This window comes from Heliangelus exortis, chromosome 19 (assembly GCF_036169615.1).
Source record: "Heliangelus exortis chromosome 19, bHelExo1.hap1, whole genome shotgun sequence".
NCBI lineage: Eukaryota > Metazoa > Chordata > Aves > Apodiformes > Trochilidae > Heliangelus > Heliangelus exortis.
Genome location: NC_092440.1, coordinates 2320271 through 2343822, shown reverse-complemented (window position 1 = coordinate 2343822; position 23552 = coordinate 2320271). Strand labels below are relative to the sequence as shown.

General features: G+C 62.2%; 3 protein-coding genes and 1 long non-coding RNA gene across 4 annotated transcripts; 2 read left to right on the top strand and 2 right to left on the bottom strand.

Annotated features, from left to right (window-relative positions):
- Positions 1-2792: 2792 nt before the first annotated feature.
- SLC35E4 (solute carrier family 35 member E4) lies at positions 2793-7167 on the bottom strand. Its single transcript, XM_071762787.1, has 2 exons — positions 6182-7167; positions 2793-5019 (listed from the first exon to the last, which is right to left on the bottom strand). Exons 1-2 carry the CDS (start codon positions 6795-6797, stop codon positions 4592-4594), a joined length of 1044 nt encoding a protein of 347 aa, XP_071618888.1. The 5' UTR covers positions 6798-7167; the 3' UTR covers positions 2793-4591.
- A 400-nt stretch (positions 7168-7567) lies between these two features.
- TCN2 (transcobalamin 2) lies at positions 7568-10678 on the bottom strand. The gene is made up of 10 exons (XM_071762786.1): positions 10544-10678; positions 9912-10095; positions 9745-9831; positions 9400-9542; positions 9154-9315; positions 8906-9081; positions 8341-8515; positions 8045-8237; positions 7756-7871; positions 7568-7674 (listed from the first exon to the last, which is right to left on the bottom strand). Exons 1-10 carry the CDS (start codon positions 10632-10634, stop codon positions 7613-7615), a joined length of 1389 nt encoding a protein of 462 aa, XP_071618887.1. The 5' UTR covers positions 10635-10678; the 3' UTR covers positions 7568-7612.
- Positions 9808-10920, top strand: LOC139804949 (uncharacterized). The gene is made up of 2 exons (XR_011729611.1): positions 9808-9952; positions 10493-10920. It is a non-coding gene; the product is annotated as an uncharacterized lncRNA (long non-coding RNA).
- A 1093-nt stretch (positions 10921-12013) lies between these two features.
- On the top strand, positions 12014-22309 carry PES1 (pescadillo ribosomal biogenesis factor 1). The gene is made up of 15 exons (XM_071762992.1): positions 12014-12262; positions 12743-12822; positions 15615-15768; positions 15866-15975; positions 16904-17075; positions 17298-17387; positions 18700-18816; positions 18950-19027; positions 19392-19481; positions 19637-19767; positions 20069-20194; positions 20318-20502; positions 20587-20732; positions 20967-21134; positions 21683-22309. The coding sequence occupies exons 1-15, from the start codon at positions 12239-12241 to the stop codon at positions 21767-21769; spliced, it is 1758 nt and encodes a 585-aa protein (XP_071619093.1). The 5' UTR covers positions 12014-12238; the 3' UTR covers positions 21770-22309.
- Positions 22310-23552: the final 1243 nt, after the last annotated feature.

The window sequence follows — 23552 nt, the reverse complement described above, 5'->3', positions numbered from 1 at the left end:
GTGCCCAGCAGTGGTTGCCATGGGGGGCTTGGCACAGAACTGCCACCAGTCCCTGCACCCCCAGGGTCCAAGAGGCACAACTGTTGTGCCCCAATGGTGGTGGCTCTGAGAGCCCTCCCAGCCCTGTCCCGGTACCCCCCAGCCAGGCAGGCAGATGACTTCCTGCCCCTGTCTCAGTGACACGGTGGCCACCAGTCACCTGTCCCTCACCAGCACTGTCAGGAATGGCTCCCTGGAGGTCCCCACATGGAGGACTCGAGCATCCCTGTGGTGTTTGTCCCCAGCACTGCATCCCCTGCAGCCTCAGCTCCACAGCATGGGGATCAGCCCCTGCTGCACTGATCTGCCCAGGTCCCCACTGTCCCCTTGACCTGCCCAGTGATGCCCCAGTCCCTGAGCCTGGTGGGCACAGGGGAGTTGTGGAGTTCTGCCATCCTGTTGTATGACCCAACAACAGCTTCTGTCAGCAGCTCACCCACTACAGCTACAAAGTCCCCCAATGTCAACAGGCTCTGAACCACAGAATTACTGAGGCTGGGAAGGACCTCTGAGCCCATCAGGTCCAGCCTGGCACCTCACACCCCCCCATGGCACTCAGTGCCACCTCAGTCCCTCCTGAAGCACCCCCAGGGTTGGTGACTCCACCACTTCCCTGGGCACTCCATCCCAATGTCTGATCACCCATTTTGTGAGGAAGTGCTTCCTGAGATCCAACCTAAACCTCCCCTGGAGCAGCTTCAGGAGAAGTTTCACGATCAGCACCTGATGTTTATGGAAAGGAAGAGTAATGCTGCTGCTCTGAGCAGAGCTGGGACCTCCTGGCAAGAAACCAAGGGGAAGCCAATGGCAGTTCTTCCAGATCCATGCTGGAGAGTTGAAAATAGATTCTGCTCATCCAAGGGGCCTGGAGCACAAAGTCTCTGCCAGGGGATTAGGGAGACAAACAGTGAGCAGTGGGTTTGCTATAAATATAATCAGCAGGGTTTAAGTTTCCACACATCGTTTGTATCGGGGTCCTGAGAGCAACTCTGAGCCCATGGTGTGCTCAGGGAGTGTTGTTTTATTCCAGCACAAACTGTGCTTCTAATGCAGGGCAGGGACCAGCTGTGAGTCAGGACATTTGGAGTGCTACCAAGGGTTTGTTTTGCCTAACTGGGCCAGAACTTTGGGTTTTGGAGACAGCAACTCAAGGACCAGACATTTGCTGCATTCCAGAGAGGGCAGGGGCAGCGCAGACTTCACCATCCCTGCTCGGGAGTGACCCAAGGATGCCCCAAGAAGCCCAAGGAGAGCCAGGAACATCCTGCTTCCCGCTTCCTGACCATTTCTCCTCCCCCACCTGATTCCCCCAGCCCTTTTTTAGAAGGTGCCTCGGCCTCCCTCGTCAGATCCACGATGCTCTGCAGGAGCTGCTTGGAATTGTGCCCCTCTTTGTGCACAATCTTCTTAAATTCCACCTTAAAAGTTATTCCCAGCTGGGAAGTCAAGGTGGATTCCTGCTGTCACTTTGAGTCACTGCACTGAGGTCATCCCGTTGGTAGGAAAACTCAGAAACCTGAGCTGGGCATGGCAGCAACCCACGGGGGACTTCTGAGTGGAGATTTCAGCTCCAGCAGCTCCGCCTGGAAAAGCAGGATGGGGAAGGGAGGGGGGAGCAGCTGGTGCCATGGTGCCCCTGCCTGGAGTGCAGCCACTGGGAAACCCGATCCAGCCCAGGGACAGGGAGGAAGGGAGGGCTGGAGAGGAGGGATGGCTGGAGAGGACAGATGCCACCAGGCTGAGATCACAGCCTGAAACACCCAGAGAAGGTGACAGTGCCAGGCCAACCCCTCCCCAGCACTGCCAGGCATGGGCAGTGCCAACCCCCACCCCCCCAGCTCCAGCCTGAGACCCCCGTGCCCAGCTCTGGTCACCAACCCACCCAGGGACACCAGCAGTGAGTGGCCATGCTCCTGGGGCAGGGGACGTGTGGCCACCCTCAGCCATCCACAGAACCCAGGGTGGACCAGGAAAAGCCACAGGAGTTGGGCTGAGCCAGCAAATGAGTCAGGGGCCAGGCTGGGCAGGCATTCCCCAGGGAAGGGCTCCTCCACCCAACCAGGGTGAGAGGTCCCCGGAACACTCAGGGGAGGAGGGGGGAAGATTTACCCATCCCTGGGGCCACCCCGGGAAAGAAACTGGAAAAGCAAAATGGTTTTCAAGCCTCCCATTATGGAAAAGCCTCAGAAACACGAGCCCAGAGAGCAAACACGCTGCTGGCAGCTGGAGCAAGGACCCTGTGCCCGAATTGGGAAACCTTGGAGGCTGCGGTGGGATGGGCCGAGCTCCAGCACAGCCCCGGGATGTCCCTGTCACAGCTCCTGGGGAAGGAGCCCTTCCCAGAACACTGCTGGAAGTGGCCTCAAAACTCCGCGCCCCAAGGAGCGGAAGGGAAGCGGTGTTTGGGAAGAGGGCGGGAGGCACCGGGAGCCTGCGGGGTGGGGGTGAATCACCGGGACGGAGAGGGACCGGATGGGTGACACCACGGACAGGATGCTCCCGTGTCACACTGCCCCGGGGCACTGCGGGTGGACGTGCCTGGGACACGTGTGGTCACTGACTCCTGACGCTGTCACTTTGTCCCTCCCGTGATCCCAGCACGGAGCCATCGGCCATGGTGGGCACAGGAACCCCCCGTGGAGCTGGGGCTGCCTCTTCGTGCCTCAGTTTCCCACCCCAAGAGGGGGTGGCTTCTCCCTGGGTGACGCCGGTGGGTGCTTGGGGTGGGGAGAAGGTGCTGGGAGCCAAGGATGGAGTATGACAAAAATAGAGCTTTATTTTGGGACAAGTGCAATCAGAGCTGGGTCCTTCGGGCCTGGCACGGAGAGGGTGAGCGTGGCAGCAGCGTGGAGTTCCTGTCCCATCAACAGGAGTGTGCTGGTGGCACGGATGGTGGCACACCGGGACGTCCCTTTGCCAAGGTGAGCACGTGCCACACCACAGCCCAGCACTGTCCCAGGGTGCTGGGGGTTGGGTCCCAGCTGTCCCCATCCCCTTGGCGGGGGTCTCACCGTCTCTGCCTGCTCCTGCCTGCTGTGGCCACGGGGAGGTGGGATGGATGGGGCTGGAGCTGGAGAGGTGGTGGTGGCCAGGAGGGCCCAACGGGGGGGATGGCACTGCCAGCAGTCCCATGGGATCAGCACGACGTGGGCAGGTTGGGGACAGAAGGGACTGTCACCCACCCCTTCCCTGGGCATCTTGTTTGGCCACGAGAACTGTGCAGACACACAGCCCTGGGGTCACTCCAGCCAGCAGAGCTCAGGAGTGATGCACACACACACACACACGTGTGCACACACACACGTGCACACACACACACACTGCAGGCAGGATTCCACAGGCAGGATGGCCCTGGCTGCCTGGATGTCTCCACAGCCACATCCCTGAGCATCTGCAGCCTGTGTGTGCACACAGAGATACTCGTGCAGAGCCAGGACACGTGTGCAAGGCTGGTGCAGGCACATGGAGGTCCCCACTGACGCACACAGAGTGTGCACACCAGTGCCTGTCAGCCTGCACAGAGCTGTGCACACATGGAGGGGCTTGGGCACGCACAGAACACATGCACGCGTGCACACCAACACACCCGTGCACACCAACACGCCTGTGCACACCTGCACACAAGGCTCTGCACAAGCACACAGCAGCACAGCCCTGCCCACACACGAGCTCTGCTCGCACACACAGAGCCTGTGCACAAGACACGAGTCTGTGCACAGCAGGCCACGTGCACAGCTGCACGTAAGGCTTTGCACACACAGCAACACACTTGCACGTGTACAACCTGTGCACAGCAGCACAGAGCCGTGCACACAGATGTGCTCATACACACATGTACAACACACACGTGCCCATGTGCAGGTGACCTCCTTGCACACATAAAGGCTTCACATGCCAACACACGCGTGCACACAGAGCCACACTTGCAGGGCCCATGTGCAGGCAGACCTGTGCACACAGACCCCCTTGCACACACAGAGCCTTCACACACCAACACGCGTGTGCACAGAGCCGCGCAGACACAGCAGCACACACACACAGAGCTGCGCACACTTGTGCACAAGCCCATGCACACCAGCACATCCATGTGCACTGTTCTGTGCACACCAACACCCGCGTGCACACAGCCCTCACACAACTCCTCACAGCCCCACTCCTCTCTGCCCCCATTACGGGGGGGCCCTACTCTCTGTTTGGGGGTCTCCACCCCTCTGGCACCCTCTGGCCTGTTGGGGGGTCCCCATTCCAGTGACACCCTACACCCTCTTAGGGTGTTCCCATGGCACCCTGCTCCCTCCCAGGGGTTCCCTGTCCCGGTGAGACCTTACACCCTGCCAGGAGGCCCCTGTGGGACCCTAACTCCCTCCTGGGGGGGTCCCTGTCCCAGTGGACCCTATTTCCTCCCAGGAGGTCCCCATCCCCATGGCACCCTGCTCCCTCCTGGGGGGGTGGGGGGACACGTCCCAGTCCTGATGAACCTCACTCCATCCCGGGGGGGGAGGGTTCCACATCTCCATAGGTCCTTCCCAGGGGGTCCCCATCCCAGTGTCCCCTATGTCCTGCCGGGGCCACCCCGTCCTGGCCGTGCAGCCCACCCAGCTGCCACCAGTCCGGGCTGGTGGTAGAGGAAGGTGCCAGCCAGTGCCAGCCCGATGCCCAGGTAGCTGAGCCCGCTCAGGCTGGTGCCGAAGAGCAGCCGGGAGAGCAGGAGGTTGCCCACCATGGTGAGGTTGCCCAGGACGTGGACGGTGAGGGCAGAGGTGAGGGAGAGGACGCAGAAGGTGGCCAGGTTGTAGAGGACGGAGGCCAAGCAGCTGAGGAGGACGCAGACCCAGAGGGTGAAGTCGTAGCCCAGGACCCCCTGCCAGGAGGGACCCAGCTCCAGTGCCAGGGCAGCCCCGAAGAGGAGGCAGAAACTGGGGAGGGAGGTCAGGGCCAGCAGGGAACGGGCGTCCAGATGAGCCTCTTGCAGCAGAAGACCTGGGGGGGGGGACATGGGCACCGTCACGGGACAGATGGACAACCCCACTGGGACAGCTGAACGGCCACAGGACAGCCACCCCATCTCTGGACAGGTGGACCATCACGGGACAGCCAGGCCACCCCAGTGGGGGACACCCAGCACCCCTGGGGCACCCCCCAGCACCGATCCCCACTCACTGCCCGAGAAATCCCCAACAACACCAGGAAAGGGGGAGGGGGGGGGCAGCCCCTTCCATGGGGTTTCCTGGCTTGGGGGTGTCCCAGTTTGAGGGTGCCATGATTCAAAGGGTTTGGGGGTGCCCTGAGCTGGGGGTCCAGGACATGGTTGGACAAGGCAGTTCCCCCACCCTATTTTGAACTCCCCCTCTCCCCCCTTATTTTTTTTTTGTGGCTGATTTTGCAGCTGGCAGCAATATTTTTGGGTGTATGGCCTGTCCCCTCTGTGTCCCCATGTGTTCCTCTAGTCATTCAGGGACAGTGGACACAGCCAGCCTGGATGCCACGTGCAGGGGGCACATGCCATGTGCCAGGGGACAGAGCAGCCCCCAGCCTCTCCAGGGCCACCCTCTGTGTCCCACGGGTGATAAGGGGACCCGGGTGGGTACTGGTGGTGGCAGCCCTTAGGTGGCCACCTGGTACAGGTGCCCGCAGGAACCTTGAGGACAACACGGGGTTGTGTGCCCCCACACCAGAACCTGACCCCACGGTGCCTGACAGGGCCACCAGCTCCAGAGGACACCGTCCCCCCCAGAACCCAGCCAAGGACAGCACAGCCTGGGTGGCACTGTGGCTGTCTGGGTTCTCACATATGGGGACCAGGCCACTGGGCACGGGGACTTCCAGGGGACCCAGCCAGGCACAGCACTGGAAGGGATGAGGATGGGGACAGGACAGGACAGCCTGGGGGTTCCTGTGCCACCCCTCACGGCCCCAGGACTGAGATGGCACGGGGTTGGCACAGCACTGGGGACCAGAGTGGCACGTGGGTTGGGTTGGCACTGGAGTGGCACTAGTGACAAGGTGGGCAAGAGGTGGCACAGGGGGTGGGAGCTGAGGGCAAGGGGTGGCCCTGAGGTGACACGGGCGCCTCGGAGGGTCGTTCCGGGGGAAGGGAAAGGGTGGGGAAGGGGCAGGAGAGGGACGGGCAGGTGACACTTACTCTGCTGTATGGACTTGAGGGCTCGGAGGACGGTGGCTGCCAGGAGGAAGGTGCAGCCGGGCTGGTGGCACCGCAGCCCCCCGGCGACACTGCAGGCGGCCCCGGCGCAGAGGGGCCCCATGGCCAAGTACTGCAGGGGGTGATGTCGCCGCCCCACCAGCACCCCCGACAACACCAAGGTGACCAGCGGGGTGGTGGCGGCCACCGCCTGGGCCACGTCCAGCTGCACCGAGCTCAAGCCCAGGTTGCCCAAGGCCACGCTGGTGCAGAAGGTGAGGCTGAGCAGGTAGATGCGGGCGGTGGGGCGGGGGGCCGGGGGGGTCCTCGCCCAGCCCAGGGGGTAACCCACGGCCACCCCCGACAGCATGTGGAGGGCGGAGAGCAGCAGCGGGTAGCGGAAGCCGTGGGCGGCGAAGATCCATTTGTTGAGTCCGGCCATGGCGGTACCGCTGCCCAACCAGGCCAGCACCGTCACCGGCAAGGGCAGCGCCGGGACCGAGGGCGGCCGCCCCCCATCCGCCTGCCCCGGGTCGGGTTTCCAAGGCCGGAGAATCCCCTCGCCACCTCCCGTCATTGTCACCGTCGCCTCATGGCCCCGCCGGTTCCGCGGGCACATGGGCACCGGCTCCGCTTGCCCCCGCTGCCGCCCCCCGCCCGGCCCCGTCCTCCCGCCGCGCCCGACACTCGGTGGCGGCGGTGACAGCGGTGACGCTCGGCGGGTCCCCGGGTCCTACCGGCAGCGACGGGCGCGTCCCCACACAGCCTCGTCCCCGGGGTGGTGGCCCGGCGCTCAGCCCCGGGGCGCTGAGGGGGCCGGGAGCGGCGCGGTGATGGCGGGAGCGGGGGGCGGGAGGGGAAGGAGAGGGGGGGGGAGGCTCCTCCCCGCGGGGCCGCCGCCGCGTCACGGGCACCGGTGCGGGGGTGCGGGAAGGAGGGTGCGGGGGGAGTCCACCCGGGGCCTGCCGGGAACGCTGGGTATCCCCACCCAAGCGGACACCACGGTGACAGCGCCGGTGACACTGCCTCAGACCCCCCCCCCCTCCCCCCCAGAGGGGTGACTCGGGTTGGGGACACAGCCAAGGGGTCCCCTCAGGCTGTGCATGGCACTGGGGTCACCGCGGTCCACGGGGAGGACTGGGGTTCCCCTTTCCAGAGGGTCTGCGGTGTGTGCCAGGGGCTGGCAGTGTGCCAGGGACCCCCCCACCCACCCCCGGCTGCTTCGAGCACCCCAAACCCAGCTGCACCCCGAGCAGGAAAGGGGCTGGTGGGAGGATCGAGGTGATCCTATCCCAGCCTGCCTGTAGGACACGTGTGTGTCCCTGTCCCCCCACACCCCCCCCAGGGGGATTTGGGGCGCAGGGACAGCAGGAGCCAGGAGCCAGCGGGTTCTGTGCCCAGGCAGGGGGTTCATTGCCACTGTCCCCCCTCCCTCTACCACTCGCTGAGGCGCAGGATGAGGGTCTCCCCATCACCAGGTCTGTAGTCAGCAACACCTGCAGAGAGAGGGACAGGAATGGCAGAGTGGGTGTCTGGGACCCCCAGCACATCCCCCAGGACCCCCACCCATCACTCACCCATCTGCAGGCTGGTGCCAGGGGCGGTGAGGAGCTGCCAGTAGCTCCGCTTCTGGGCCTTCAGCCCCAAAACCTGGGTCAGGTAGGGGCCCTGGGGGGTGTCCTGAGTGTCAAAACTGGGGGGTGGGAGAGAGAGGTGAGGGTCCAGCCCCAACTGCTGGCAGTAGGGCAGGGCTGGGTGCTGGGGACCTTCCTGGTCATGGTATGGGTGCAGGGCACATGGGCACCAGAGGGTGACACCCAGGGACTCCAGAGGGGTTCCCTTTCCCCAGCACCTGGGGCCACATACATGAAGTTGTGGGATACAAGCTCGGTGGCAGCTCTGAGGACATCAAGGAGAGAGGCACCAGCAGGCACTGACACTGACTGACTGTAGAGCTGGTGCTGGGGACACCGTGGCAGGGGACATTCCACCACCAGCCCCACCGTCTTGTTCCCTGGCACCTCGATCCGCGGCTCGGGGCTGAAGGGCTTCAGGGTGTCTGCAAGGAGGAAGCCACTACAGCACTGATGGAGACAAAGCCACCACAGTGGTGGCAGCTGTGCCAACCCCATCCCAGCTTTCTCTGTCTCCCTGGCTCCTACCCAGCTCCTCCTGGCAGTGCATGGAGGCGATGTCCAGGTAGGAGTGGCTGTGCAGCACTGGCAGGACCTGGGCCATGGTGGCAGGGGTGGTGAAGGCCTCCAGGTTCTCCAGCACAGCAGTCATGGCCTGGCCATACGCTGGCTCCTCCCGGCATGTGTTGGTGGCAATGAAGACCTGGGAGCAAGGAGGAGGAAGGAGATGGGTGGGGACCCTGGGCACCAAACTGGGGGTGAGCATTTCCTGCCTGCCCAGAGCCCCTGCCTGTGCCGAACCCCCTGCCTGCTCCCACATCTACATCTGCACCCAGACCTGCACCCACACCAGCTCCTGCACCCACCCTCCCCACCCCTTCCTACACCTGCAGCCACACCTGTACCTAGGTTTGCACCCACGCCTGCACCTCTGCTCACACTTGCACCCACAGTATCCCTGCACCAGTCCTGCACCCACCCACATTTGCGTCCCAAACCTCCACCCGTGCCGCACCCATGCCCGTACCCACACCTCTGCCAGTCCCCACGTCAACCCCTGCACCCTGCGGCCACCCTGGTGGCCCTCACCCACCTGCATGGCCCAGGGGGTGCTGTAGATGTTGCCAAAGAAGCCATTGGGGTCCTGCTCCTCCACCATCCTCTTCCTGATCCTCAGCGTGGCCGCCCGCAGCTCCCCCGCCAGCCGGGTCCCCACCACCCGCTGCCGCTCCAGGCAGGCAAAGGCCAACGCTGCCACGGCCGCCGTGTCTGCGGGGACACCACCTTGTCACCACGCCCAGGGTGGGTGCCACCCCCCCGCCTGTCCCCGGGGACCCTTACCCGTGGCTCTGCCACCAGCGTGGCTGAACCTGCCGTGGTGCTCAGCAGCCAGGAGCCGGCGGATCACCTCCTCCCGCACCCGCTTGCGGTGGACACAGAGTGCCAGCACGCCCAGGCTGTACTGGTAGTAACTGGTGAGGGGGTGGCCGTGATGCCGGGAGCCTGGGGACAAGGTGGCGTGGCACGGTGACCTGGTGGCTGGATGTGCCAGCAGACGGGTGGGTGCTCGCCGTGGTCTGCTCTCACCTGTCCAGTCCTCCTCCAGGTAGAACTTCAGCCAGGTCACCAGGGAGCGCTGGGAGCCATGGTCGGGTGGGTGACAAGTGGCCCGCAGCCCCAGCAGGTACAGGGCCAGCCGCCCCGTCTCCGGCCACTCCACCTCGGTGCTCCTGCAAGCCACCACGTCAGCTCCCACCGGCAGCCAGAGCCCCCGGTCCACACCAGGGAGCTGCCACCCTTCTGGCAGAGGGGACCGTCCCCGCGGGACCCCACGCTGCACCAGGTGGAGGTGACTGTCCCCATGGGATTCCCACACAACATCGGAGGGCTACAGCCTGCCAGAGCAGGGGACCGTCCCTGAGGGACACCCACACGTACGTGCTGTGCTGGGTTCCTGCAGCATCCTTCTCGGGGTGGCCATGGGGCGCAGCGTGGGCCTGGCCAGCTGCCTGCAGGCTCCTGTGGGCACTCAGGGTCAGCGGAGTGGAGGACAGGGGACACCCCCAGAGGCAGGTGGGGTCCCCCCCCCAGGAACCTACTGGCTGTATCGGCGATGGAAGAGGTTCTGCAGCTGCCCCAGGTACTGCTTCTCCCGGCTCAGGTCGTGGTCAGCCGCCAGGCGAAGGGCCAGGTAGACACTGGGGTCGGGGTCCTGTGCTGGGTCCCCCAGCAGCCCCAGCAGCCGGGAACTCAGCACCCGCACCGGCCCCTCCACCACCTCCCCTGGGACCTCTGTCCCCCCACGGGAAGAGGGAGTGGGGGTCAGAGGGCCAGGAGAGGGCTAAGCCCACCCCCAGCATCTGCAGCCCGTGGTTGTTTGGGGTGGTGACAGAGAGCCAGCACCCCCCCCCCCACCCTGCTACACCCCTCCCTCTAGTCCCAAACCCTCAAGTTTCCTCCAGCCCTGAAAATGGGGAAGAAACAAAATAAAATGAGAAGGGAGCATGGAGTACCCAAAGCACCAGCACAGCCACCGCACCCATGGGGCTGGCGGGGTGCTGGGGTGGCACCCCGGTCCTCAGGGACCCCGAAAATACAGCTGAACCCCGATGGGTTCTGGGGGGAGCTCAGCCCTGGGAAACTCATCCCCAGGAGGGAAATTCCCGGCTGCTTGGGGCAGGAGCAGGGGACGCGGGGACCGCTGGGTGGGCTGCGGGGCGGTGGCACTCACCGCAGAACCGGGCCGGCGGGACGGAGCTCAGAACCTGGAGCAGGACGAGGAGCAGGAAGCACCCGGAGCGGGGCGGGGGGGACTGCGGCATGGCGAACCGGGACAGCCAGGCAGAGAGCCCGGCAGAACCGAGCCGGGACAAGACGGGGACCGGGGAGGGTCTGTCGTAAGAGAGAGTTTCCGCACACCGGGGCCAAGTCAGCAGAAACGTAGAAGGACTTTGGATGGGAGGAAGCGGCGAACGGGGCCGGGGGAAGGGGCTGCGGACCCTGCCTGCCCCGGTTCTGCCTGACCTGGCCGGGGCAGCGAGACCCAGGTCAGAATCACCGGGCAGAGTCAGCCCAAAATAAACCGAAAGGATGATTCCCTCCCTGAAAGGGCTCTGCCTTCTCCTCCTCTCCCCGCAGCCTCCACAGGCTCGCCTGGAAAGGGATTCCTCTCCTTCAACAGGGAAATGGGGGATTAACCCACCCGGTGCGGGGGGAGGATGGGGATGGGGGTGTTGAACCCCAAAAGGTAAATTCCCACAGCCAAGAGGGTTCTGCTGGGACTCAGGGGACACTCAGGCTCAGACAGGGATGAGGGGCCATAGGGACACCCTCCTGTCCCCCTCTTCCCGTCCCCACCCCGCAGGATGTGGCTCCCGGCATCTGCCACCCCCCGGGACACGGCGGGGACCCCCGGGGGGTGCAGCTCAGCCGGGACGCACCCACGGGTGTTGTGTGGGTGAGAATGGGCAGGGGACTGATCTGTCCCCACTGCCACCGGGGGCGGCTGCTCTCCGGGGGGCACCGGGATGGCCGGGAAGCCCGGGTCACCGACCAGAGCCACGGTGGGACGGGCTGAGAATCCGGAACCAGCGGGACCCCGGGGGGAGGTCCCAGAGCCCACCGGTGAGGGCGAACGAGGAGCTCCAGGGGCCAGGTCCAAGTTCCCGTTACCCCAGGTGGTGTCAACCGAACCCACATCCCGGGACCGGCCGGGAAACGAACGGGAAAATCGGGAAACGAACCCCTCCAGCCCCCGGGGGTCGCTTCACCCCCCAGCTCCGGTTCAGAATACCCCGAACTTCCCCGAGGGCTCGGTGGTTCTGTCCCGGTGGGGCCGGGGGGACACACACAGCCCCCCGCTCCGCCTTCGACCGGTACCCCCCCGGGAGGTGCCCCGGGACCGGGCGGGGACACGGGGAGGCGGCGGGGGGACACCAGGGAGGAAGGGACAGCTGTGTGACGGCCAGAACCGGGCTGAGGGAACCGAGACCACCGGGGCTGCACCCACTGCACAGCCCCACACAACGGAGACCCCCGAGGGTAGGGGGGGGGGAGGGGGGTTAGAGCGGGGTCGGGGGCTGCCTGCAGTGGGGGGGGGGGAGGAGGAAAGCACACATAGGGCCAGGGCATATCTGCCCCCACCGGCACCGGAACCGGGACCCGCCTCCCCCAGGACCTCCGGCGTGCGGAAGGACCCCTCCGCCGGACCTCGGGGCTGCCTGCGGCGCGCCTGAACGGAACCAAGCGGGACATCCGCCTGTCCCCCCTGCCCTCTGCGCCCACCCTGCCCTCTGTGCCCACCCTTCCCGTCCTTCCCGTCTTTCCCGCACCGCTCCCCGCCCGGTGCAGCCCCGGTCTCAGGCAGTGCGTGGGGCAGGCGGGGTCCTGCGGGGCACCGGGAGCACGCGGCAGCGGCGGCGGGACCATGGGTGGGGTGGAGAAGAAGAAGGTACCGGGGAACCGGGTCCTGTCCCGTCCCCCTCCTCCCCTCCTCTGCTGCGGTGCCCGTATTGGTACTGACGCCCCGGTGCCCATCGCTCTCTGCTCCCCTCTCCCTCCCTCCCTTCCTCCCTCCCTCCCTCCCTCCCTCCCTCCCTCCCTCCCTCCCTCCCTCCCTCCCTCCGGTGTTCTCCCCCTCCGGTGTTCTCCCCCTCCGGTGTTCTCCCCCTCCGGTGTTCTCCCCCTCCGCTCTCCCGGTACCGCTGCCCATCCGTGCCGAGCCTCTCTCCAACTCCCCTAACCCCCCCGGTACCGGTACCCGCTTATCCTCCGGGTACCCCCATAGCCTCATCCACCCCCCCCCCCCCCCCCCCCCCCCACCCGGTTCCCTTTTCTTCTTCTCCCCCCCGTGGTTTCGGTGCTGCCCCCCCCCCCTCTCCCGGTATCGGGGGTCCCTGAGCCCCTCCCCGACTCCCCCGTTTCTCTCCAGTACGAGCGCGGCGCGGCCACCAACTACATCACCCGCAACCGGGCCCGCAAGAAGCTGCAGCTCAGCCTCCCCGACTTCAGGTGCGCCCGGGGACCCCCTGAAACCCCCCCAGAGACCCCCAACCCCTCGGGACCCATTGAACCCCTCTGCGATCCCTTCAGCTCCCGTGGGGATCCCTCTGAACCCCCCTCATGATCCTGCTGTGACCCCCAGACCCCCCTCAGGAATTCTCTGGGACTTTTTCCATCTCCCTGGAACCCCCTGAACCTCTCCAGGAACTTTCCAGGACCCCGAGCCTCTCCCAGAAGCCCCCCAAGGGATCCCCTTGAACTCCCCCAGGGATTTTCCTGGGACCCCTGAACAGCCCCACCCCCCCTTCCCTAGAACCCTCAGGTACCCCCTGAACCCCCCCAGGGATGCCCTGGAGACCCCCTGGGACACGGTTTGGGGTTTTGCTGTGTCCTGCATGTCCCGGGGTTTCAGACTCTCCAGATTTAGGGTTTTGCTGTGTCCTGCATGTCCCGGGGTTTCAGACTCTCCAGATTTAGGGTTTTGCTGTGTCCTGCATGTCCCGGGGTTTCAGACTCTCCAGATTTAGGGTTTTGCTGTGCCCTGCATGTCCCCAGGTTTCAGACTCTCCAGATTTAGGGTTTTGCTGTGTCCTGCATGTCCCCAGGTTTCAGACTCTCCAGATTTAGGGTTTTGCTGTGTCCTGCATGTCCCCAGGTTTCAGACTCTCCAGATTTAGGGTTTTGCTGTGTCCTGCATGTCCCCAGGTTTCAGACTCTCCAGATTTAGGGTTTTGCTGTGTCCTGCATGTCCCCGGGTTTCAGACTCTCCAGGTTTAGGGTTTTGCTGTGTCCTGCATGTCCCTGGGTTTCAGACTCTCCAGGTTTAGGGTTTTGCTGTGTCCTGCATGTCCCGGGGCTTCAGACTCTCCAGGTTTAGGGTTTTTCTGTGTCCTGCATGTCCCTGGGTTTCAGACTCTCCAGGTTTAGGGTTTTGCTGTGTCCTGCATGTCCCGGGGTTTCAGACTCTCCAGGTTTAGGGTTTTGCTGTGTCCTGCATGTCCCGGGGTTTCAGACTCTCCAGGTTTAGGGTTTTGCTGTGTCCTGCATGTCCCTGGGTTTCAGACTCTCCAGATTTAGGGTTTTGCTGTGTCCTGCATGTCCCTGGGTTTCAGACTCTCCAGATTTAGGGTTTTGCTGTGTCCTGCATGTCCTTGGGTTTCAGACTCTCCAGGTTTAGGGTTTTGCTGTGTCCTGCATGTCCCGGGGTTTCAGACTCTCCAGATTTAGGGTTTTGCTGTGTCCTGCATGTCCTGGGGTTTCAGACTCTCCAGGTTTAGGGTTTTGCTGTGTCCTGCATGTCCCTGGGTTTCAGACTCTCCAGGTTTAGGGTTTTGCTGTGCCCTGCATGTCCCCGGGTTTCAGACTCTCCAGGTTTGGGGTTTTGCTGTGTCCTGCATGTCCCCGGGGTTTCAGACTCTCCAGGTTTAGGGTTTTGCTGTGTCCTGCATGTCCCCGGGTTTCAGACTCTCCAGATTTAGGGTTTTGCTGTGTCCTGCATGTCCCGGGGTTTCAGACTCTCCAGGTTTAGGGTTTTGCTGTGTCCTGCATGTCCCTGGGTTTCAGACTCTCCAGGTTTAGGGTTTTGCTGTGCCCTGCATGTCCCCGGGTTTCAGACTCTCCAGGTTTGGGGTTTTGCTGTGTCCTGCATGTCCCCGGGGTTTCAGACTCTCCAGGTTTAGGGTTTTGCTGTGTCCTGCATGTCCCCGGGTTTCAGACTCTCCAGGTTTGGGGTTTTGCTGTGTCCTGCATGTCCCGGGGCTTCAGACTCTCCAGGTTTGGGGTTTTGCTGTGTCCTGCATGTCCCGGGGTTTCAGACTCTCCAGGTTTAGGGTTTTGCTGTGTCCTGCATGTCCCGGGGTTTCAGACTCTCCAGGTTTAGGGTTTTGCTGTGTCCTGCATGTCCCCGGGTTTCAGACTCTCCAGGTTTAGGGTCTTGCTGTGTCCTGCATGTCCCGGGGTTTCAGACTCTCCAGGTTTAGGGTTTTGCTGTGTCCTGCATGTCCCGGGGTTTCAGACTCTCCAGGTTTAGGGTTTTGCTGTGTCCTGCATGTCCTGGGGCTTCAGACTCTCCAGGTTTAGGGTTTTGCTGTGTCCTGCATGTCCTGGGGCTTCAGACTCTCCAGGTTTAGGGTTTTGCTGTGTCCTGCATGTCCCGGGGCTTCAGACTCTCCAGGTTTAGGGTTTTGCTGTGTTCTGCATGTCCCTGGGTTTCAGACTCTCCAGGTTTAGGGTTTTGCTGTGTCCTGCATGTCCCGGGGCTTCAGACTCTCCAGGTTTGGGGTTTTGCTGTGTCCTGCATGTCCCTGGGGTTTCAGACTCCCCAGGTTTAGGGTTTTGCTGTGTCCTGCATGTCCCGGGGCTTCAGACTCTCCAGGTTTAGGGTCTTGCTGTGTCCTGCATGTCCCCAGGTTTCAGACTCTCCAGGTTTAGGGTTTTGCTGTGTCCTGCATGTCCCTGGGTTTCAGACTCTCCAGGTTTAGGGTTTTGCTGTGTCCTGCATGTCCCCGGGTTTCAGACTCTCCAGGTTTAGGGTTTTGCTGTGTCCTGCATGTCCGTGGGTTTCAGACTCTCCAGACTTAGGGTTTTGCTGTGTCCTGCATGTCCGTGGGTTTCAGACTCTCCAGACTTAGGGTTTTGCTGTGTCCTGCATGTCCGTGGGTTTCAGACTCTCCAGGTTTAGGGTTTTGCTGTGTCCTGCATGTCCCCGGGTTTCAGACTCTCCAGGTTTAGGGTTTTGCCCCTGAGGGTGTCCCTGGGGGGTGTCCCACTGCCCACCTCACCCCCTTCCCCCCCATCCCCAGGCGCCTCTGCATCCTGAAGGGGATTTACCCCCACGAGCCCAAGCACAAGAAGAAAGTGAACAAAGGCTCCACAGCCCCCAGGACCTTTTACCTCCTCAAGGACATCAAATTCCTCCTCCACGAGCCCATCGTCAACAAATTCCGGGACTATAAGGTGATTGGGCACCAGGGGACCCCCGGGGTGGTGCCCGAGGGGCTGCTCGGGGCTCTCCCTCTCCTGCAGACCCCTCTTTGTCCCCCTGCCCCCTCAGGTGTTTGTCCGGAAGCTCCGGAAGGCGTATGGGAAGAGTGAGTGGAGCACTGTCGACCGTCTGAAGGACAACAAACCCACCTACAAGCTCGACCACATCGTGAAAGAGAGGTGAGACCCCAGCCCAGGGTCCTTCAGGAGGAGCTTTCCCTGCAACCTCATCCTCTGGAGCCTTTGCTGTGTCTGCTCTTCTCCAGGAGTCCGCCCTCCCGTTGGAATTTGGGGGTGTGGAGTGGACACTGGTGTTGCTGGGCTGGAGGAGAAAGTGCTGGGCTCCAGGGAGTGCCTGGATGGCTCCAGGATCTCCAGGCAGATGCTGAGAGTTTTCCTCCCTGAGCAGTGTTTTCCTCAGAGGGGGAAGGACTGGGGGAGCCAACGGAGCTGAGTTTGGTGGCAGTGGGAGAGGAGAGGAGCAGGGAGGGAGGGAAGCTGTCCTTAGCAGGGCTCATTGTCCCACTGGGACAGGAACTCCCTAGGACTTTTTCAGTCTCCCTGGGACCCCCTAAACCTCCCCTGGAATCTCCCAGGACCCCTGAACCTCTCCCAGGGATCCCTTTGATCCCAGGGATCCCACCTGTCCCACTGGGACAATGATGCTGGTGTGGAGAGAGAAATGGCACTGAGGCCACTGAGGCTTCCCTGGCCCCAGAACCTGAGTCCTGCAGCTGGTGTGAAATGCCACGGGCCATGGGCCACGGGCCACCAGGGCACTTGGCCCTGCTGTGTCCAGGCTGAGGTTCCCCACCACTCAGTGTCCTGAAACCTGGGGACACCCACCTTGTGATCCAGGGTTTTGCCATCCCCTCACCAGGGAGGTTCCTGGCTCCCCAGAGAGCTGCTCCGAGGTCCCCAGGAAGGACACCTCATGTCTGTGGGTCACCATCTGTGGTGGGACAGGAGGAGATGGGTGCTCCACACTGCCCCATCCCTCTCTCACACGAGGTCTTCACCCAACTCAGCAGCTTTAGGTGGGCGTTGGGCTTGGCTGTGATTTTTTTTTTTATTTTTTTTTTTCCCCCTCCTTCCTGCCTGGCCACAGGTACCCCACGTTCATCGATGCCCTCCGGGACCTGGATGATGCCCTCTCCATGTGCTTCCTCTTCTCCACCTTCCCACGGACAGGCAAGTGCCACGTCCAGACCATCCAGCTCTGCCGGCGCCTGGCCCTGGAATTCCTCAACTACATCATTGCCTCCCGCTCCCTGCGCAAGGTGGGGGGCCTGGGGGGGACAGGGATGAGACCCTCCCTGTCCCGGGAGGGGCCCTGGGGGTGGTGGGCCTGGGGAATGAGTCCTGTTGGGAGGTGACACTCCTGGGGGTGTCCCCATGGAGTCCTGGGCATGGACCTGCTGACAAGGGAAGGGTTAATGGGGATTGGGATGAGGAGTCCCTCCCTGTGGCCTTCCTCCCCCTGACTCTCTGCTCCCTGCCAGGTCTTCCTCTCCATCAAGGGCATCTACTACCAGGCAGAGGTGCTGGGGCAGACTGTCACCTGGATCACCCCTTACACCTTTGCCCACGATGTGAGTACCCCCTTGGGACCCCCACTGCTCCCTTCCCCTTCACCTCACACAATCCCAGAATCATCCAGGTTGGAAAGGACCTCTGAGATCATCAACTCCAACCTTGATCCACTCCCCCTGTGGTTCCCAGACCATGGCACTGAGTGCCACACATTGCACATGAGTGCCACATTCAGGCTCTTCTTAAAAATCTCCAGGGGTGCAGAATCCACCCCCTCCCTGGGCAGCCCATTCAATGCCTGATCACTCTCTCTGGAAAGAATTTTTTTCCTAATATCCAACCTAAACCTCCCCTGGCAGAGCTTAAGCCCTTCTCTTGTCTTACTGGTAGCTGCCTGGGAGCAGAGCCCAACCCCCCCCTGGCTCCAACCTCCTTTCAGGGAGTTGGAGAGAGTGATGAGGTCTCCCCTGAGCCTCCTCTTCTCCAGCCTCAACACCCCCAGCTCCCTCAGCCCTTCCTCACAGGAATTCTGCTGGATCCCTTCACAGCCTCCTTGCTCTGCTCTGGACCTGCTTCAGCACCTCCCTGCATGGCCTCAGGCTGCCCCTGAGGAGCTGGGGATGGTCTGGGGGGCCATGGGTCCCACCTGAGCCCCTGGAGACAGCAAGAGGAGGAGGAGGCTGAAGGTCTGTGTGGTCCCATGGCTCTGGCACTGCAGAGGTGGACAAGGCTATGCCCAGCCCCTGTGGGGACACAGCCCTCCTCCCCCCGGGATGGCCATCCCCATGTTCCCTGTGCCTGGCTGTACCAGGCTCCCCACTTCCTTATTACCTCCTGTCAATTATTAAAACACCTTAATGAGCAATCAGCTCTGCCAGGCTGTCTCTGCCCTGTCCCCCATAGGGAGGGTGAGTGGTGCCAAGGTCACCTGCTCCTGGGATCTCCAGGGCCTGGCACGGTTGGGTTGAGGATTTCCAGCTCCTTTGGTGTGTCCCACGCTGGGGCTCATCCCTCAGCAGCTCCTCAGACCCCTGTGTCCCCTCCCCACACCAGCATCACTGCCCCTTCCCTTGAGTTCTGGCTGATCCCTGCCAGCTTTTGGCTCCTTGCCCTGCACGTCTCACCTGGAGTCCCCAGACCAAGCCATCAGGGTCCCCATGGATGATGGGATGAGGTTCTCCATCCCACCTTTCCGTGGAAGGGCCCTGGAGAGCTCAGCCTGCTCCAGGTCCATTGGTGGCCGTGGCTCTCCAGACCTCGCTGTGAAGGGGACAGGATCCTCTTCCCTGCACAGATGGGATGTGTCCTGTCCCTGCAGAGGGGACCCTGCTCCATCATCCCCGTGTCCTCACCCTTCCTGTGTGCCCACAGCACCCCACAGACGTGGATTACCGTGTGATGGCCACGTTCACTGAGTTCTACACCACCCTCCTGGGCTTCGTCAACTTTCGCCTCTACCAGTCCCTCAACCTGCTCTACCCCCCCAAGGTGAGGCCACCCACCTGCCCCGGGGTGGTCCCCAGCCTGGTTGGACCACCCAGGTCAGGGTGGTGGAGGAGGAGGAGATATTTGGGGGCTCTGGGGTTGGGAGCTGCCTCCCCACCATTCTCTTGCTCCACAGCTCGAGGTCCAGGCTGATGCTGAGCTGAAGCCAGCAGAGGGCAAGGAATATGCCATGGATTCAGAGAGCTACCTGGAGGTGAGAGACACTTCCTGAGGGACCCCATGTGGCCTTGGTGTCCTGACCACTCACCCCTCCTGCCCCAAGGTACTCAGTGTGGGGCAGGAGTCTGATCTCTGGTCCCAAAGTCTTCACCCCCTTGTGCTGAGGAGCAGTGCATGGCCTGGGGGGCCATGAGCCTCCCCCCAGCATGGTGAGGGACCCTTCAGGGCCCCTGGGGACAGCAAGATGGGGCAGCACACAGAGGAGGCTGTCAAGTCCACGGGTCTTTTGATTTCTTGCTCTGAAAAATTCACCTTCTCCTCCCTGAGGCTGCCCCTCTCCCCATCCCAAAGCGCTGTCTGGGGGTGGGTGACACTTTCTGGGTCTCTTCTTGCTGCAGAAACTGTCAGCTCTGAGTGTCAGCCTGGCCCGGGTGGTGCCATCAACCCACGAGGACGAGGTGGAGATAGATGAGTTCCCAGTGGAGGGGGTAAGAGCCTGGGGGGGGGGCTTAGCCCTGGCTTTGGGCAATCCTGCAGGGCCCAGCATGATGCTGGGAGGGACCCCAGGAGGGTTGGGATGGCACCCAAGAACCCTCCTGGCAGAGCAGGGAATGTCAGGGGCTGAGTGCTGTGCTCCAAACAGGAGGTAGCAGAGCAGATGGATGAAAGGAAGAAGGAGCAGGAGGCCCTGGAGAAACACAAGAAGCTCTTTGAAGGGCTTCGTTTCTTCCTCAACAGGGAGGTGCCTCGGGAGCCATTGGCCTTTGTCATCAGGTATGTGAGGGACAGGGGGCATTCCATGGGACAGGGGGCATTCCATGGGACAGGGGGCATTCCATGGGACAGGGGGCATTCCATGGGACAAGAATATCCCTTGGGACAGGGATATCCCTCAGGACAGGGACATCCTATGGAACAGGGATATCCCGTGGTGCAGGGACATCCCATACACCCTACTTGCCCCCGCCCCGAGGCTCTCTGAGTTTTTTGAGGCTGATTTGCCTGATGTCCTGCACATGGGGTGACCCCCAGGGTCCCTCCTGCCTGTCTGACTCCTGTGTGGGTGTTGCTGCAGGTGCTTTGGTGGCCAGGTCTCCTGGGACAAGTCACTGTGCATCGGGGCCACCTACGATGTCACCGACCCCTCCATCACCCACCAGATCGTCGACCGCCCCCGGGTGCAGCAGCAGGTTGTGGGCAGGTGGGTGAGGCAGGTGACCTGTCCCCAGAATGGTCCCTCAGCTGTCACCTGGTGTCTGCTCCGTGGCTCCAGAGCCTGGGGATGGGAAGAAGGATCCTGAGCCCGTGTCCCTTTGTCCCCCAGGTACTACCTGCAGCCTCAGTGGGTCTTTGACTCCGTCAATGCCAAGCTCTGCCTCCCCGTGGCTGACTATTTCCCTGGTGTCCTGCTGCCACCCCACCTCTCACCCTTTGTGACAGAGCAGGAAGGGGACTACGTCCCCCCCGAGAAGCTGAAGCTGCTGGCAATGCAGAGGGGGGAGAACCCTGGTGAGGGGGAGTTGGAGGGACCATGAGGGATGGGGTTGGGAAGGGTGTCAGGAACAACGTTGGAAACGGTGGTCTCTGGGTTAGGTGAAGAGAGTGAGGAGGAAGAGGAGGAAGAAGAGGAGGAGGAGGAGGATGACAGTAACAAGGAAGAGGAGGAGGAGGAGGAGTCTGAAAAAGAAGAGGAGATGAAATTAAAGAAGATGGAAGAGCAGAAGACCCAGAGCAATAAGGTACAGGTGTGGGGTGGGAGCTGTGGGAGGAGGTGGCTCAGGTGAGTTCTGTCCCTGGAGGATATTCCAGTCTGTCCTGGGAATGCTGGGGCTCTGCCCTTCCTGAGTCCTGGACCCCTGTCCATGAGCTGCAGCTCCCAATCGTGGCCAGGTCCTGCCACCAGCTCCAGAGGGTGCTGTGGTCCCCAGGGAAGGGTGTGGAAACGGGGTCCTGATCCCTCTGGCTCCCTGCAGGCCCTTCCTGTGAAGGTGACAGCTGGTAAGCTGAGGCTGGAGGACAAGGAACGCCTGGAGCAGGAGCAGCAAAGTGAGGAGAAACGTCTGGCAATCATGATGATGAAAAAAAGGGAGAAATACCTCTACAGGAAGATCATGTTTGGCAAGAAACGCAAAGTCCGAGAGGTACGAGCCTGGGGCTGCTCTGCTCCTGGATCCCTCCTGGATCCCTCCTGGATCCCTCCTGGATCCCTCCTGGTTCCCTCCTGGTTCCCTCCTGGTTCCCTCCTGGATCTCTCCTGGATCCCTCCTGGTTCCCTCCTGGTTCCCTCCTGGTTCCCTCCTGGTTCCCTCCTGGTTCCCCCCTGGTTCCCCCCTGGCTCCCCCCTGGCTCCCCCCTGGCTCCCCCCTGGCTCCCCCCTGGCTCCCCCCTGGCTCCCCCCTGGCTCCCCCCTGGCTCCCCCCTGGCTCCCCCCTGGCTCCCCCCTGGCTCCCCCCTGGCTCCCCCCTGGATCCTGGTGCTGGCTCTTCCCAAGTTGGGGCTCTCCACCCGGGCAGGGCAGAGCTCCTGGGCTATTTTTTGGTGAAGCTGCTGCCCCTCTCCATGCCCCAAGGGCTGCAGCAGTTGGGTCCCTCTCCCCTGGGGATGGTTGGAGGTTGGTGGCAGTGGGGTGGAGATGCCCCTGGTGGCTGGAGATGGGGCTGATGGGGGATCTTGGGGGGTCTCCCCACAGGCCAACAAACTGGCTGCCAAGAGGAAAGCCCACGACAGTGCTGTCAAGGAGGAGAAAAAGAAAAGCAAGAAGGCGAGACGAGCGTGACGGGGGTCGGGGCACCTCGTGGGGGCTGGCTGCACCCTGCCCACACCATCCTGCTTGAGTGAAAACCCCTCAGCTTTTGTCTTGGGACAGAAAAATGAAATTGAAAAATTTCCCCTCTGTAAATACACTTCCAGCTGTGCCTTTCCCTGCCTTCCCCCCAGCTGCCCACCCTGGGATCAGTGTCCCAGGGACTGTCCCCTTGGCTGGTGCCACATCTGCTCTGCAGGAGGAGGTCAGAAGGAGCTCTGGGTTCTTGGAGGTCCTTCTGGGATCTCTCCTTTTGGGTTTGCACAGTTTTGGGGCAGAGGGGCCCAGTCCCCATGGCAGAGCACAGGAGGTCCCTGGCTCAGTGGGACGTGTTTTGGAGGCTCATCACAAAGAGCATGGCCCACCGTGGTGTCCCCACCGTGGTGGAGAGGGACCCGTGGCACTTGGGGACCCATCCTCTGCTCAACCTTCCCCATGGACCCTGCTTCTCTGTGGGGTTTATTTGTAATTAAAGGTGACATTTCTGGGGACACCTGGCTGTTCCCTTCCAGATGTGGTGGCTGCATGGGGTGCTCTGCCTGGGCATGGTGGAGGAGATGTGGGTTAGGGCAGGAGATGGATCCTCATCCTGCACCAAGGGAGGAAAAGAAGGGACAGAGCCTGGTCCCTGCTCTATGTGATGTGACCTGTGGGCTGTCACCTTGCTCCTTGTCACTCTCTGCCTGTCCTGGTTTCCAGTGTTGGCTTTGGAGGCTCCAGCCCAGCTGGGTGCTGAGAGTCAACTCCAACATTTTGTTCAACCAAGAGAAGCACCAAGTCCTCTGGATCACTGGGATGTGCTGGGAACCACCAGCAACTCAGCAGAAAAGGCCCTGGGAATTCTGGGTGGGCAACACCATGAGCCACCAGCATTGTCCTTGGAGCAAAAAGGGATATTGGGGCTACATGGGAAGGTTGAGAGGTGCTCCAGCCCCTGAAGCACTGGTGAGGCAGCTCATGGGGTGCTGTGTCCAGGGATGGGTTCCCCTCTGCAAGGGGGATGTACTGGAGCAAGTGCAGCAAAAGGCCAGCAAGATGATGTGGGGACTGGAACACCACTCTTAGGGAAAAAAAGGCTGTGAGAGGTGGGGCTGGAGAGGAAAATGTTCAAGGAGGTCTTCTGGTTGAGTATAAATAACCTCAGGGGAGGGAGTGAAGATAAAAGGAGGGTCTGGGTGGTTCCCAGCACCAGGATGTGAGGTGATGGGCACACACTGGAAGCCAAAAGGTTCCTCTGAACACTTTGTCACCGTGAAGGTGAGCAAGCACTGGCAAAGGGTTGCCCAGAGAGGTGGTTAATTCATGGAAATGCCGTGACCAGGTGACCTTCAGACGTGCCTCTTTGGGGATGCTGTTGGGTCACCTTCAAAGGCTCGAAGTAAATGTTTCTGGGAATCACTGTCCCTCCCTCACCTGCCTCCAGCAAGAGGCCTGGGGGGTGTTTTTTTTGGGAGAAGATGTTATTTTGGGCCCCTTGGCTGAGAGAAAGCAGTGCGTGGAGAAACTAGGACCTCCAAGGGCAGAAGCCCCAGCATCACCAGGGTTCTTCCCCCCCTTCTTCCCCCCCTTCTTCCCCCCCTTCTTCCCCCCCTTCTTCCCCCCCTTCTTCCCCCCCTTCTTCCCCCCCTTCTTCCCCCCCTTCTTCCCCCCCTTCTTCTCCCCCTTCTTCTCCCCCTTCTTCCCCCCCTTCTTCCCCCCCTTCTTCCCCCCCTTCTTCCCCCCCTTCTTCCCCCCCTTCTTCCCCCCCTTCTTCCCC